The 14,377-nt window shown below is 73.9% G+C and overlaps 1 protein-coding gene across 1 annotated transcript; it reads left to right on the top strand.

The window, feature by feature from the left end:
- Positions 1-1,641: 1,641 nt before the first annotated feature.
- WFDC3 (WAP four-disulfide core domain 3) lies at positions 1,642-3,641 on the top strand. The gene is made up of 4 exons (XM_068416433.1): positions 1,642-1,817; positions 2,075-2,209; positions 3,262-3,414; positions 3,511-3,641. Exons 1-3 carry the CDS (start codon positions 1,730-1,732, stop codon positions 3,411-3,413), a joined length of 375 nt encoding a protein of 124 aa, XP_068272534.1. The 5' UTR covers positions 1,642-1,729; the 3' UTR covers position 3,414; positions 3,511-3,641.
- The last annotated feature ends 10,736 nt before the right edge of the window (positions 3,642-14,377 follow it).

Genomic DNA, 14,377 nt, shown 5'->3' with positions numbered 1-14,377 from the left:
GCTCCGTCCCTGCGCAGCGCAGGGAGGGACAGCGCGAGTCCCTCGCCACCATCCCGGAGGGCAGCACTCTCACCGCCCAGCCGACGCTCACGCTTGCAGCAGCCACGTTACCACCCCCATCCCGCCCCAGCCACCGGAGCACCATGCCCCAGCCCCGGCACGGGGATCACCGGGCTGCCACAGGGAGCCCCAGCATCAGCCCCGGGGCTGGAAACACCAGCCCAGCCCAGTCCCCCGCAGCACTGTCCGCAGCGGGGTCCCAATGTGGGCAGAGCGGGAGCATCCCGGTCAGCCGGCGTGTGGCCAGGTCCTGGCAGCCTCCCTGGCAGCTCCCTGGCACCCAGCCACTCCAGCCCAGGGGGCGCAGGGACAAGGACCACCCTGCCGCTCTCCCCCCCGCCACGGGCCTGTGCCCCGTCCCCACGTGTCGGCTCCCGCTGCCGACAGCGAAGCGCGGAGCAGCAGCCGGGCCACCCGCGCCTGCCCCGTTCCTGCATGAACACCCGCGGCGAGGAGGCGACCGCAGGCAAAGGCAAACAGTTACTGATTTACTGCCACTCCGTTGACTGTGGGGTTAAATTACCTGGAGACGGACCCCGGCAGAGCGGACACCGGCTCGTGTCTCGGGGCAGGGACCGTGTCCCCATCCCTACACGCCCCTGGCCCACGCGGGTCTGCGGGATGCTCCAGCCTGGAGCTGGGGCTGAAGCCGGGAGCTGTGAGCAAAGGGCCGGGGTCCTCGGGGCCCCCGGCGTAGTGCTGAGCGGGTCCTGCTCCGTGAGCAGCCCCGGAGGAATTAAAGCCACCACCGACAGCGCCTGCGGAGCAGACAGGAACCGGCAGAGCGGCGAACACCGACGAGAGCAGGGCAGCCACGCCGGGGGATCTGGGCCACTTGGCTACCGGGGCCTCTCCAAACAAACCCTATCTTGATGCTGCCACGTGCCGCGCAGCGTCCTTGTCCGCTGGTGGGTCGTGTGTGCCACGGGAGGGGTGTCCCGGACAGCCACCGGGCTGAGGGGTCTGGGGTCGTACGGCCCCCGGCACCGCCACGCCCCGCAGCACCGGGCGTGCAGCCAGAACAGGCCGTTGGCCACCAGCCACTCGCCCAACCGGCACTGCCGGACGGTCGGGCCGCATCCCCAGGGCTGTTGGAGGCTGCGAGGACGGCGACAGCCGTGGGACAAGGCTGGGGTCAAGCAGAAGGAGCTCCTGTGGCTGCCAGCAGGCGCGGGGACCCCCGGTGTGGGCAGTGCCCGGAGGCGCGGGCAGCCTGGAGGGCCCGAGGAGCGAGAGCTGGAGGAGAACAAGCAGCCGGAGCAGGAGCCGGGCAAGTGGCAGCAGCCGCCGAGCCGCAGGCCCCGTCCATGCTGCCGGCGTGTCCCAGCCCCTGGGCACCAGCGGGCTGGCCAGGGGCCCCACTCGAGGTCCCGGCTGGCCGGGGTCCGGCGCGTGGCACACGGGGCCGTGGCGGGTGGCGGCCGGCCGCCGTTCCTGCCGGGCGGGTTTTTGGCGTGGCCGCGCGGTCTCCTCGAGGCTCCCCCTCCCTGGTCGGCCGCCAGCAGCCGCAGATACCTGATACTCGGATTGTGCAAGCGCGGAGGGGGAGCCGGGCCTGCCCGGCCCTTGGGAGCCACCCGGAAGGCCGAGCCCTCCCGCCCGCCGGCCCCACCTGGAGAGGAGCTTAAAGGCCGGCCGGGGCCCCGCAGCGCAGCGCCGGCTCCGCACCATGCCCACGGCCCGCAGCGTGCTCGTCCTGGCCGGGCTCCTGGCTCTCTGGGCCGAGCTGCCACCAGCATCCGCCCAGAATGTCACCAGTGAGTATGAGCGCACGGCTCGGCACGGCTCGGCACGCCCCGGGCGAGCCGCCAGCATCACTCCCAGCCCCAGGGCCTGCCGGGGTGGGTGCCGGGGCCAAGAGCCAGCCGGTGCCTGGCGCGGTTGGGCTCAGCAGCATCCCTGGACTCAGCCCCGGGGCTGGCGGCAGCATCTCCCGCCGCAGGCCGGCAGCCCTCGCCCCGCCACGGGCCGGCAGCCCCGGCACCCGCCCACGCCCTCCGCCTTTGCCTTGCAGCGAAAGCCGGCGTGTGCCCAGACCCGGCAGCAGAAGCGGTGAACTGCACGGTGGGGTGCCAGTCTGATGGCGACTGCGAGAGCACCCTCAAGTGCTGCCCGGCGGCCTGCGGCAAGGCCTGCCAGAAGCCTGACGGTAACGCTCCCTCCTGCTCCCGGCCCCGCTGCCACGGGGGGCTGACAGCCCGCCCCAGCCAGCGGCGCTGGTGCTGCGGGGCGCGGTAACAGCCACGGGCCTGGGTGCCCCGGTGTGTCCGGCTGCAGCGCAGTTATCGGGGGCTGTGTGGGGAGCCCGGCAGGGTCAGGGTGTGCTCCTGCAGCGCAGCCTCCCGGCACGGAGCACCCTCTGTCCAGGCTCGCCGGGGCCGCGCTCACCCCTTCCTCCTCCCAGTGACGCGGGGTTTGACCGAGGCTGGGGCCAGCGCAGAGGGCAGGGTCCTGCGCCGCCCCCCTCGCAGCCCTCGCCGCCGCGCAGCCTCGCCGTGGGCAGCCGCTGGCCGTGGGCACTGTCCTGCCTGCAACAGCGTCATCCCCGGCCCTGCGCCGGACACGGCCCCACAGCCACCTGTCTGCGTACGCTCACCGCGCCGGTCCTGCCGGGGAGCAGCCCTGGTAGACGGGCGCAGGATTTGGGATCTCCAGCCGCAACCATGCGGATGTGAACCAGAGACTCCGGTACCTCCATCGCCACCTGCGAGGACAGAGCCGGCCCGGCTGTGCCGCAGCGGAGGACGGCGTGGTGCAGAGCTGGGAGCCCAGTGCTGGTGGCAGGCAGTGGGGTGGCAGGGCAGGGGCTCCTCACAGCTGGGGCACAGGCTGTCTGGGGGCACGTGCCCCCCGCTGAGGCCTGAGCACACCCCCATGGCAGCTGTGGGGGAAAGAAGGGCCAAGGCTGCCATCGGGGCCGCGTGCCGCGGCTGTGCCCCCTGTGCCAGCCACGCACCCCTGAGCGGGAGGCTGAGCACAGGGGCCGCGGGGGACCACCATGCCACGTGGCCACCCCAACGTGTCCCCATCGGGTCAGGCTGGCAGTGCCATGGGGTAGGGGAGCCACCGGCCAGCATAGGGGTCCCTCCTCCATGCCTGCCAGGGGCCAGGGCCATGCCACGGCTCCGGGAGCTGCAGGGCCGGCCCTACCCCTCGTGCTGGGGCCGGCAGGTCTCAGGCCGTGTCCCTTCGCCTTTGCAGAGAAGCCCGGCACGTGCCCGCCCGTCAGCCCGGGGATCCCCATGCTGGGCGTCTGCACGAACCAGTGCAAGACGGACTCCGAATGCTCCGGGAGCCAGAAGTGCTGCCGGAACGGCTGCGGCAAGGTCTCCTGCGTGACGCCCCTCCACTGAGGTCAGTCGGGCGCCCGCCAACCCCGGGGACCCCACAGCACCCGCGGCGCAGCGCCCGCACGCCCGTCCCGCTCACAGCCCTCTGCTCCCTTTGCAGGCGCAGCCGCCTCCTGCCAGCCCGGCCACAGGGAAGCTGCTGCCCGACGCGAGCCCTGCATGCCCAGACCCCGGCCCCACGCCGCCCCCGCCGCGCTCCCAGCTCAGAGCCTTCAGCCTCAGCTTCCTCTCCGGGGTCCCCTGTTTGGGGTGCGCCGCAGCCCCCCGCACTCTCACCAATAAAGCAGCCTCTCCCTGACACGCTTGTGGCCGCCTCTCCGTCCCGCCGCGCTCCCAGCCGGGCGGCCCCTCTGCCCGCTCCTGGCCGCATCCTGCCCACCACCGCTGCCACTGAGCGCTGGGGCGGTGCTGGGGCACACGACAAGCGCCAGCACTGATCAGCTGCACCACGTCTCCAAAGGTGCCCAGGCTGTGCCCCTGCCCGGGGCTGCCCCTTGGCACACCGGCTCCTCCACTTTTGCCCAGCCGTGCTCAGGCCGGGGCCACCGCGGCACAGCCACATCCACGAACCACCGGCTCGGAGCTGCTCTGCTCTGCCATGGCCGGGGACAGGGAGGCTGCTGGCGTGTGCCATTGCAAAAGCGTCCCCCAAAGCCCTCCTGCCCCCGCGCTCCCAGCCCGGCAGCGGCACACCGCCCGTGGCAGGAGCCCAAAGCAGCCGTGGGCAGCGAAGCCCAGAATGTCACCGGTGTATGAGCATGGGCCCTGCCCCACGCCTGCCCCACGCCTGCCCCACGCCTGCCCCTGCCCCGTCCCTTTGGCAGGGACAGAGCACAGCTGTCCCCCGGGGCAGAGCGAGCCCCGCACCCTGCCCAGCACAGCCTGGTGCCCGGTGCCGGTTCCCCCTCTCCCCGCAGTGCAGGGGCAGGCTGGAGCACCCCAGCTCAGCACCACAGCTCAGCACCCCAGCTCTCTGCAGCGGCTCTTCCCACTCCGTGTGTGTCAGGAGGCAGCCGGCAACGCTCCCTGGGCAGGACCAGGGGGACGCTGAGGACCAGGGACAGGACACTGCTCCCCTGCATCCCATCCCTGCTCACCCCGGCAGTGGGGGTCCTGGAGCGCTGCCCGTCCCCCCGGCCGGGCCGCTTGCGGGTCACCGGTGACCTGGAAAGGGTGCGCTGCGGAGGATGCGGCAGCCACGGGCCGCGAGCCCAGCGCTGCCCCGGGAGTCTCCTCCGAGCCGGATTGTTCGTGCCCGGCGCTCCCACGGTGCTGCCGTGGGAAGGGGCAGCTCAACTCTGCCGGCCCCCGCCCCGGCAGGGTTTAAATCCCGGCCGGCGGGCCCAGCAGCGCGGCCCCCGACAGGAGCGCGGCCCCCGACAGCAGCGCGGCCCCCGACAGCAGCGCGGCCCCCGACAGCAGCACGATGCCGGCCGGGCGCCCCCTCCTCCTGGTGCTCCTGGCGCTGTCCGTGGAGCTGCCGCCCGCCCCGGCTCACCCGCACGGCACCGGGGACCGGGGCGCTGCCCCCGCGGTCACCCCGGCCCCGCGCCGGGCCCCGTGGGGCCGCTGGCCCCCCGTCGCCCTGCCGGCCCCCGGCAAAGCGGGCGAGTGCCCGGCGGGGGGGAGCGGAGCCCCGCGGCCCCCCGCGCTGTTCTGTCTGTCCGACGGCGGCTGCCCCGGCGCCGAGAAGTGCTGCCGGAGCGGGCTGGCCAGGACCTGCCTCCTGCCCCGCACAGGTACCGCCGGCTGCCCCCGAGAGCCGCCCGCGCGGGGACGGGGTGACGGGTGGGATGTGGGCAGGGGCCGGGGCCGGGGCCGGTGCCCCCGGTGCCAGCCCCGCGCCCCGGGGCTCCGCGGCCGCACGCAGCATCTCTCCCCGCAGAGAGCCCGGGCTACTGCCCCCGCACCGGCAGCACCGGCGCCACGAGCTGCGGGACGAGCTGCCACAACGACACCGAGTGCGGCCCCGGCGAGAAGTGCTGCCCCCGCGGCTGCTGCGCCCGCTGCGTGCCCGCCGAGCCGGGTGAGGCGGCCCGGGCGTCCCCGTGCCGGGCTGGGGATGCCACGGGACAGCCCCGTGTCCCCTCTGCCGCGGGCGCTGCGGGGCCGGGCTGGCCGCACGCCGAGCCCCGAGCTGAGCCTCCCCTCCAGCCAAAGCCGGGCTCTGCCCGCGGAAGCACGCCCGGAGGAGCGCTGCCGCCTGCCCCAACCGCTGCGCCGACGACCGGGACTGCCCCGGGGACCGCAAGTGCTGCTTCTCCGGCTGCGGGCTGGCCTGCGCCCCCCCGGACACGGGTACGGCCCCGACACCCCCTCCCAGCCGGGCACCCGGTGCTCGCCAGACCCCATCCCTGCACCTGAGCCTGTGCATCCCCGGCACTGCCCACGGCTGCCCCACGGCTGCCCCACAGCCGCCCCGCTGTCCCCAGGGAGCCGCCGTGCCGCGGTGAAGCCCAGCGCGTGCCCCGTGGTGCTGCGGGGCTCCCTGGGGCCCTGCCTGGAGCTGTGTGACACCGACGGCGACTGCCCCGGCGCCGCCAAGTGCTGCACCACCGGCTGCGGCCACGTCTGCAAACCACCCACCGAGGGTAAAGCCACGGGCACCCTGTGGGGCCGAGACCCCCCCGTGTCCTCTCCCTGCCCTGTCCCAGGCTAAGCCCCCCCAGCCAGGGCCGGCACCCCCTTGGCTGTACCTGCCCTCCCCAGGGGCTGCCCCTCACCGTGATCCTCCCGGGGGGCAAAGGGAGCACGGGGACCTAGCTGCTGTCCCCATGGGGCAGGAGCTGGGTGGGGGGCTCACCCTCTGCGGGCAGGGCAATTCCCCCAGCCCGGCGGGGTGCCCTGCCCACGGGAGGTGAGCCCCTCACCCCCCCCTCTCTGCATGTGCCAGCGCGGCCGGGGCTCTGTCCCCCCATGACTGACGGTGACCAGGCGGCCGAGTGCCTCCGCCCGTGCCTGCAGGACAAGGACTGTCCCCCCAGACAGAAGTGCTGCCTGCGGGGCTGCGGCCGGGCGTGCGTCACCCCGCTGCGGGGTAAGGGCACCCCAGCCCGCCGCCTCCCAGGGCCCAGCAGCCCGGGGGGACCGAGGGGGGCCCAGGGTGGGGGCATCCCAGGGCACTCCAGGGCCCCCCATCCCTCGGGGCAGGAGCACCCGTCCTGCACTGACCCCCCCGTCCATCTCTCCCAGGCACAGCCTAGCGCTGCCCAGGAAGGGCCGCTCCCCACCCCGCTGCCATCGCACCCCCGGGGGGAGCAACGGGCTGCTGCCGCCCCCCGCACCCGTCCCTGCGCTGGACCCTCGGCACCGGCGGCTGGATTGCACCGGCACTGCTCTAACGGGTCCTGGCCGGGGTCCCCGGCACCCCCAGCCCCTCGCAGCCGTGCCGTCGGCAAACCCCCGTGTCCCCGTCAGCCCGGCTGCTTCACAGCACTGAAACAGAGTAAACCAGCATGTGGCTGCATTCTGGTCTGGGTCGCCGTCCCTGTGCTCTGCTGCGGGTTCCCAGGGCTGGAGGCGCAGGCAGGCGCCCGTCCCCGCAGGCAGGCGCTGCCCTGGGGCAGGGAGAGGTTCCCGTTTCCATGCGGGCACCCTCCAGCCCCCATCGCCCCGCGGTGACCATCCCACCAATATCCCTCGGCAGTCACGGACTGGAGCACAGAAACCAGTTCCCTCGGATTCCTCGCACCGAGGAAGGGCTCATTTGCATCCCAAAATGCTAAAACCTGGTTGGAAAAAGAGTCACGGGTCGGGGTAGATAAAGGATCCAGACAGGGAAGGGGCCCCTGATGCTGGGGGCGGTTGTGCCCAGCTGCGCCGCTGCCCTGCCCGCCCCGGGACGACACCGGGTGCCTTTGTTTAACCAAACAGCTGCTGTTTGGGGTGAAACCTCCCGGCGGCGCCTCTGTTTGCAGCCCAAACACGGGGGGCTGTGGGAACCGCCGCCCCCGCGGCAGCTCCCCCGGTGCGGGCAGGAGCCGGGCACAGGCGCCCGCCGGGGCTCACCCACGCCTGTGCCAAAGGCTTGTCCCGGTTCCCCAGCGCGGCCGGGGGGAGCGCGGGGGCCGGGAGGAGGAGGAGGAGGAGGAGGCAGCGGCGGGGAGCGTGCTGCTCGCAGGGAGGCTGGCCGGGGCGGCAGGATGCTCGGGGGAGGATCCTGAGCTCCAGCTGGTGCTGGCTTGGCGCTGGCTTCCCCCGGCAGCCCCGCACCGCACCGCACCGCACCGGGCTTTGCGGGTCTCAGAGGGGGTATGGCACCGGTGCAGCCTCACCCGCGCCACTCCGCCTTGCAGAGAAGCCCGGCGCCTGCCCCCGAGGGGCTCCTTTACCCCCGCTCCTTCCCCTGCCTGGAGGACAAGGGCTGCCCGGGAGCGCAGGAGTGCTGCCGCTGCCCCCGCAGAGCCGGGACGGGGCGGGCGGGCGGTGCGCGGGGGGGTGCGGGGCGGGCTGGCAGTGTCCCGGGACAGAGGGGCACCAGCACAGGCTGCGGCCGCGTCTGCACGGACATCCCCGGAGGTGAGAGCCGGCCCGGCCCCCGGGAGCCGTGTGGGGCTGCCCCGGGGTGCCCCACGGTGGGTGCCCTGGACAGCTGCCCCCCAGCCGGGCACTCGCAGGCAGAGGGAGCGTGCCCCGTCCCCAGGGAGGGGGGGACGTGCCTGGACCTGTGCAGCTTTGTCGAGGAATGTCCCTGGGGCCACAAGCGCTGCAGCGACGGCTGCGGCCGCGTTTGCACGCAGGTGCCTGGTGGTAAGGGGGCCCAGGGCTGGCACTGGGGCTGGCACCAGGGCACGAAGAGTCCGCGGCAGGAAGACACCTTCGTCAGGGGACACGGGGCGGTCACGGGCCCCAGCTGGCCTGTCCCCCACCATCCCCATCAATAAAGCGCATGCGTGGCCACCTCCAGCTGCCCCCGAGTCTCGGCAGCGCTGGGCTGGCCCCACCAGGCCCTGGCACGGCCCCTCGTGCTCCTGCAGCAGCCCTGGCATCGCCCATGGCCCATCGGGAAAGGGATGGTCCCGCCAGGGCTGGGGCCAGGGGGCTCAGCCCACGCCGGGGTCGGTGCCGCAGGGCCAGCGAAGCGGTGCACAGACCCGCGGGGCCAGGGGCTGCGGGACGGGCCCACCCCGGGCATCCATCGGGGCCGGGGCCGTTTCTCCTCCGTTAGGTCTCTTTAGCTCCCAGCCAGGTCACGTCGGCAGCTTGAGGGCAGGGCTGGGGCTGGGAGCCCGTCCGGAGCTGCGGGGTGGTTGCCGGGGCGAGCCCTGGGGCTGAAGGTGCCCGTCACCCAGCCTGGCAAGGGCGGGTGGCGCCAGGGGACGGGCACTGCCCGCTCCTGCCTGCGCGGGCGGGAAGGACGAGACCCAGACGTGCTCCTCCGAGGACCCGTCCTTGTATTGAGGTGTCACAGACCCCGGGGAGGGCCGGCTCCTCCAGCGGGCACCGCGGCGCAGGAGGGGGCACGTCCCTGCCCCTGGGCCGGCGAGCATCCCCGGGCGAACCACAGCCCCCGGCACGGCTGGCTCAGGCAGCAGCGCCCATCGCCCCGGCGCTGTGGGGAACGGCTCCCTGCGGGGACGGGGACGTGGCCGCCGGCAGCAGCTTCCACCGGGCAGGGGCCGGGCGGGGGCCACCGCGCTCCCCAGGCCAGCGCTACCGGGCACCTGGAACTGAGAGACGAGGGGTCAGGAGTGGGGCCGTGCCGGGCACTGCCAGGGGCAGGAGCAGCTGCCGGCCACGGCACATGGCACACAGGACATGGCACATGGCACACGGCACATGGCACACAGCACGCGGCTGTTACCGATGTGGGAGCAGGCCTGGAAGCACTCGCCCTCGGTCCTGAAGTTGTTCCTGTTGCCGCCGCAGCCGCCGTAGATGAACTCCTCGCAGCGCTGGCTGGAGGCGTTGAAGAAGAAGCGGCGGAAGAGCGCCTTGCAGCTCCCGCACACCGAGGGCAGGTAGCAGAAGTCTGCGCGGTCCGAGGGCACGGGCTGAGCCGGGGACGGCACCGGGACCCCGCCAGGCTGGGCACTGCCAGGGCCCCCAGAGGGGTCTGCACAGCTCCGGTCCCCTCTCGCCGCCAAACCCTTCCCAGCGGCACCAGCAGCTCCGGTGCTCCCCCACTGCACAGCCTGGTGCCCCCCCGGGGTCTGCAGGACCCACCAAGAGCTCGTGACCCCCCAGGGATCCCCCAGGGAACCCCCAGGGAACCCCCAGGGAAGCCCCTTCCCAGTTTGCCCGTCTCACCCCTCCTGTCACCCGCCCCTGCGCCCACCATGCCGCCCCAGAGCCCCACCGCCGCGGCACTGAGCCCTCACCCAGGACCGGCTCCTGGCACGTGTAGCCGCACTTGCTGGGGCAGCACTTGGTGGCACCGGGGCATTCGGCGTCGCCGGTGCAGCGGGAGCAGGAGGGGTCCCTGCCGCAGGCGCTGCAGCCCTCGTCCAGCGGGTCCTCCACCTCCGGGATGTGGTAGCAGTACCCGGGCTTCGCTGCGGGGCACAGCGGCCGGGACGCTGGGGAGGGCGGCAGAGCCGGGGGCTGAGCAGCCCCCAGTGCCCCAGGGCCAGACCCTGAGCAGCCCCCAGCGCCCCAGGGCCGGACCCTGAGCACCCCCCAGCGCCCCAGGGCCAGACCCCCCATCGCCCGCAGCCCCGTGCCCCTGCGGACGCCTGGCACCGTGGCAGCAGCGGCACCTGGAGCATCCCTGTCCCTGTCCCCAGGATGTGCCCCGGGTGCACTCACCCATCCCTGGGGCCGGGCCAGCCCGTGCGGCGAGGGGGAGCAGGGCGATGAGGAGGAGGACGAGGAGGCGGCCGGGCGGCAGCTCCATGGTGCCCTGGGCAGCCGGGTCTGGGCCCCGGGCGCGGCGGGCTGGGATTTAAGGTGAGCTGGCGGGGCGGAGGGAGCGGGGCTGGCGCCCAAACCCAGCTCATTCCTGCCACGCGGGTGACGAGCCGCACCCCGACGGCCTGGCGTCGCGGGAGCACCCCAGCCACAGCCCCGAGCTGGGGGGACCGGTAGGACGGGACGGTGTCCCCGGCACAGCCCTCGGGGAGCCCGGCCGGGCGGCAGCCGCGTGCCTGGGCTGGGCTGGGGGCACCACTGGCGCCCACCCGCAGCCCCCTGGGGACGAGCCGGTGATGGGGACGGGCAGGGGGATGTCGGTGCCAGCCTCTCTGCTGACGGTGAGCGTGGTAGCGCTGTGCCATGGCCACGGCAATGCCCCCGTCCCTCTCCACCCTGCGGCACCACCGGCCCTTTGCCACCCCCTTCATCAACCCCCCCGGTTCGGAGCCACCCCCTTCACCCGCTCCCTTCCAGGGCGGTGCTGGCCCCCCGGCAGCGGGTCGGGGTCCGGCGGCTGCACGGTGCCAGCGCGAGGGGCATCCCCCGGGACGGACCTGGCTCGCAGCCCGTTCGCCCCCGCCGGCATCGGACCCACCGCGGCGCAGGGCTCGGGGCGCCGGGCTGGGCGGCAGGCGGGTCCCTGGCACCCACCAGCACCCGTGGGCGGGCGTGGGTGAAACCCGCGGAAAGGAGGGAGAAACAGATTAAGCTGATCCCATTCAGCAGGAATAATTGTCTTGCTAATTACTGCGGTAATTACTGTCCCAAGGGGGAAGCGGAAGGCGAGGAAAGCTCAGCGGGGAGAGGCCGGGAAAGTGGGACCCAGATGGGGTTTGGAGGGAGGCGCCGGGACCCACCTGCGCCCCACCACAGCTCCCCCTGCCTCTGCGCCGAGGCCCAGGACGGAGACCCCGGCAGAGACCCCGGCAGCGTCCCCGGGAGGGTCCCTGGCATGGGACATGGCGGCGCGGCAAAGCCTGAGCGGGGCGGGAGCGGGGCCGGAGGGACACCAGGCTGGTGGCAGTCGGGGGGCGCAGGGTCAGGGTGGGTGGGGCGAAGGGGACCCCTCCATGGGAACCGCGGTGGTCCCGGGGCTGCGGCTCGGTGGCCACCCCTGGCACATCTCCCGCGACCTTGGGCTCTCCGGGACGTTCCTGGCACCATGGGGGCACGGGGGGGGCTGCTTCCAGGCAGGTGGTGGGGTTCCACGCAACAGAACACCGTGGGGGACCCGTGTTGGTGACCCCTGCCCTGCCCTGCTGCCACGTCCGGCTCACGTGGCCGGGGACGCTCAGCGTGAGCAACGGGCGCAGCCGCACCGGGCAGAGCCGCCGGCCAGGCCTGCACCGCGGCGGAAACAGCGACCGGGGCAGCCCGGCCCAGGGAGCACCCAGGAATGCGGCACCTCCCAGGGCAGGGACAGCGCTGTGCCACCAGGATGGTGCTCCTGGTGCACGGCATGAGAGACGCTGGGGGAGCCGAGGGGCAGAGCAGGTCCCCCCGGCTGCGGCACATCCCGGCTGGCCCCGCACGGAGCCCACTGGCCCGTTGGGACCGACGTTCCCCGAGGCTGACGCAAGCCGGGCACTGTCCCCATTGCCCACCCAGGGGCAGGGACAGGGACAGGGACAGCCCCTGCGGGGAGCAGGGATGCCCCAGCACGGCGGAGCCAGCGCTCCCCCCTGCTCCCGGGTGCTCCCGGCTCAGCTCGCCCTGCCCACGCGTCGCCTCCGTCCCGCACACGGGGACACACCGACGGCAGAGGGTCCCCGCACAGCCGGCACACGCACACGCAGCGTGGCCCGCACACGGGCGCACACGTGCCCGCACCCAGCCAGCCCGGCTCGCACGTGCCCGGGCACACGCACACAGGCAGCCGGCCCGGCCGAGCGTGCCAGACCCTCCTGCCTCTCCCGGAAGGCAAAGCCCCGGCGGCGCCGGTGCCACCACCCCTGCGACACGCCACGCCAGCAGCCCCGGGCGCTGGCACGGTGCAGCCCTGGGGACGGGCAGCAGCTCCAGGACAGCCCCTGCCGCCGGTGCAGCCTGCGGCACGCTCGCAGATACCCCCCTCGGCACGGTGCTGGGGGCGGCTTCGGGGCCCCACAGGAGCGCCGGTGCCAGTGCGGATCCGTACCCGGAGTCCCCGCAGCGGGCAGCCGCAGGGGCCGGGGTGGCCGGTGCCATAGGAGCGGGAGGCGAGAGGCAGCTCCGGCACCGTGTGACAGGGACCCGGGCACCCGTCCTGGTCCCAGCGAGGACACAGGACCCAGTGCTACGGCCCCGCCGTCCCGGAGCCCGGGCAGAGCCCCCGCGCAGCCTCTGGCCCCCTGCCCCCAGCACCGGGGCCCCCCGCGGCCAGTCCTGGTCCCCGGTGGCCACCCCGAGGCGTGGGGCCAGGTGGGCACCGGCTGGCCGGGGGTGCGGGGCTGAGGGGCCGGTGGCAGCGCGGGGCTGTGGACCGTGTCCGGTCACAGGACGTCCCTCGGGAGCCAGCGATTGTTCCCGCGGCAGAACAATGCCCGGAGAGCTGCCAGGGCACCGCGGGCCGCTCCGCAGCGCCCGGCCGGGAGCCACCGCGCTGCCTCGGCGTGGCCAGCCCCACGCCAGGGTCCCCCGGCCCCTCGCTGCCGCCTGGCCTGTACCTGTCCCCGCAGTGGGAAGCTGCACCAGGTGCTCTTGTCTTGTGGCACAGCACGGCACGGCACGGCACGGCACGGCTCTCTCAGGCCTGCAAGGGTCCAGCACCGGGCAGCTTGTCCAGCAGCAGCACATGGGAGGGAGGGGACGGGGTTCACGCTCGGCCGGAGCGTGCCGGGCGCTGGGGCACGGACGGGGTCACTGGGACCAGCCTCCTGCCCCGCAGCATTTAAACCCCCGCACACCCTGGCAGCCCCTGCGCCGCCCGACCCGCGCCATGCGGCTGCTCTCGCTGCTCCTGCTCCTGGGGCTCTGCTGCCTCTGGGCCCGGCTGGTGGCCACAGGTGAGCGCGGGGTGGGCACGGGGGCAGCAGGACGGGGCTGTGGGGGGACATGGGGCTGGGGGGGGAACACAGGGACAAGCACAGCTGTGGCCAGGGCGCAGCACCCCGCACAGCAGTGCCGTCTCCCCACACGTCCCTGCATGGGGCAGAAGTGACCAGCAAAGCCCCCGACCGCTGCCCCGGGAGGGGTGAGCGGGGTCTTGGGCCCCCCTCACCCCCAGGGCCCCACTGCGGGGCCGGCGGCTGCGCCCCGGCGTGCTCCGACGTGAGGGCTTGGGACGTGGGTGCTCCTGTCTCTCCTCAGGAGTCGCCTAACCCCCGCCCAGACCCGGACTGGGGACCCCGCGTGTGCAGCCCCCGCACCACCCCGCACCGGACAGACGGACAGCCGGACAGCCGGACTGCCAGCCATGGCGGGATCCACCCATGAGCTGCTGGACGAGCTCCCACTGCCGCGATCCCACCTCCCCCCCTCACCCTCAGCTCAGTGCTGAGTGTGGGGGACTCCGTGTCCCCCCTCCCCAGTAAACCCAGTCTGCAATGAACACTGGCTGGCTCCCGCTGCGTCACTCTCCTGGCGAGTCCCCCCCGGCCTCTATGGGACCCCTTCAGCCCGTGGGAGGGATGGGGACCCAGGCAGGGGATGTGCCACCTCCCCAGGGACCTGCACGAGTCCTGCCCAGACTCCACGCGTTGGCCATCCCTGTTCTCCTGTTCCCAGAGACCCCCCTGGGAGCAGGCACCCAGCGGGACCCCAGGGAGGACGTGGGCTCGCCCCAGGGCCACAGCAGCACGGCCAGCCCCAACCCCGCCCTGGTGCAGCTCCGCAGCAGGAGCCAGGGAGCCCCAGGGAGCCCCAGGGAGCCCCAGGGAGCCTGGGGGGACGGACCCCTCGGGGGTTTTCTCATGGCCCAGAGATGCTCTGCTGGTCCTGGGCGTGCGCCTGCTCGGGGCCATCCATGTGGCTCTCCCACAGGGGACAGAATCACGCCGCTGTGCAAAGGGCCCTGCTGAGCCCACGCCGGGCAGAAGCAGCCGCGGGAGCTCCCTGTGCCCGGGGCAGGGCTGGGCAGCCCCGACAGCCTGGCCGTGCCAGGCACTGTGACCAGGGACAGCTCGTCACGCCAAGCC

Source organism: Nyctibius grandis, chromosome 19 (assembly GCF_013368605.1).
Source record: "Nyctibius grandis isolate bNycGra1 chromosome 19, bNycGra1.pri, whole genome shotgun sequence".
Lineage (NCBI taxonomy): Eukaryota > Metazoa > Chordata > Aves > Nyctibiiformes > Nyctibiidae > Nyctibius > Nyctibius grandis.
This window is presented reverse-complemented; position numbering and strand designations above follow the sequence as displayed.

What these genes read in the sequence shown, in the direction of transcription:
- WFDC3 (XM_068416433.1), top strand. Translation starts at nt 1,730, where the DNA reads ATGCCCACGGCCCGCAGCGTGCTCGTCCTGGCCGGGCTCCTGGCTCTC. An exon ending in ATCCGCCCAGAATGTCACCA is followed by an intron (nt 1,818 to 2,074) that starts GTGAGTATGAGC and finishes TTTGCCTTGCAG; the next exon opens with CGAAAGCCGGCGTGTGCCCA. An exon ending in GGCCTGCCAGAAGCCTGACG is followed by an intron (nt 2,210 to 3,261) that starts GTAACGCTCCCT and finishes TCGCCTTTGCAG; the next exon opens with AGAAGCCCGGCACGTGCCCG.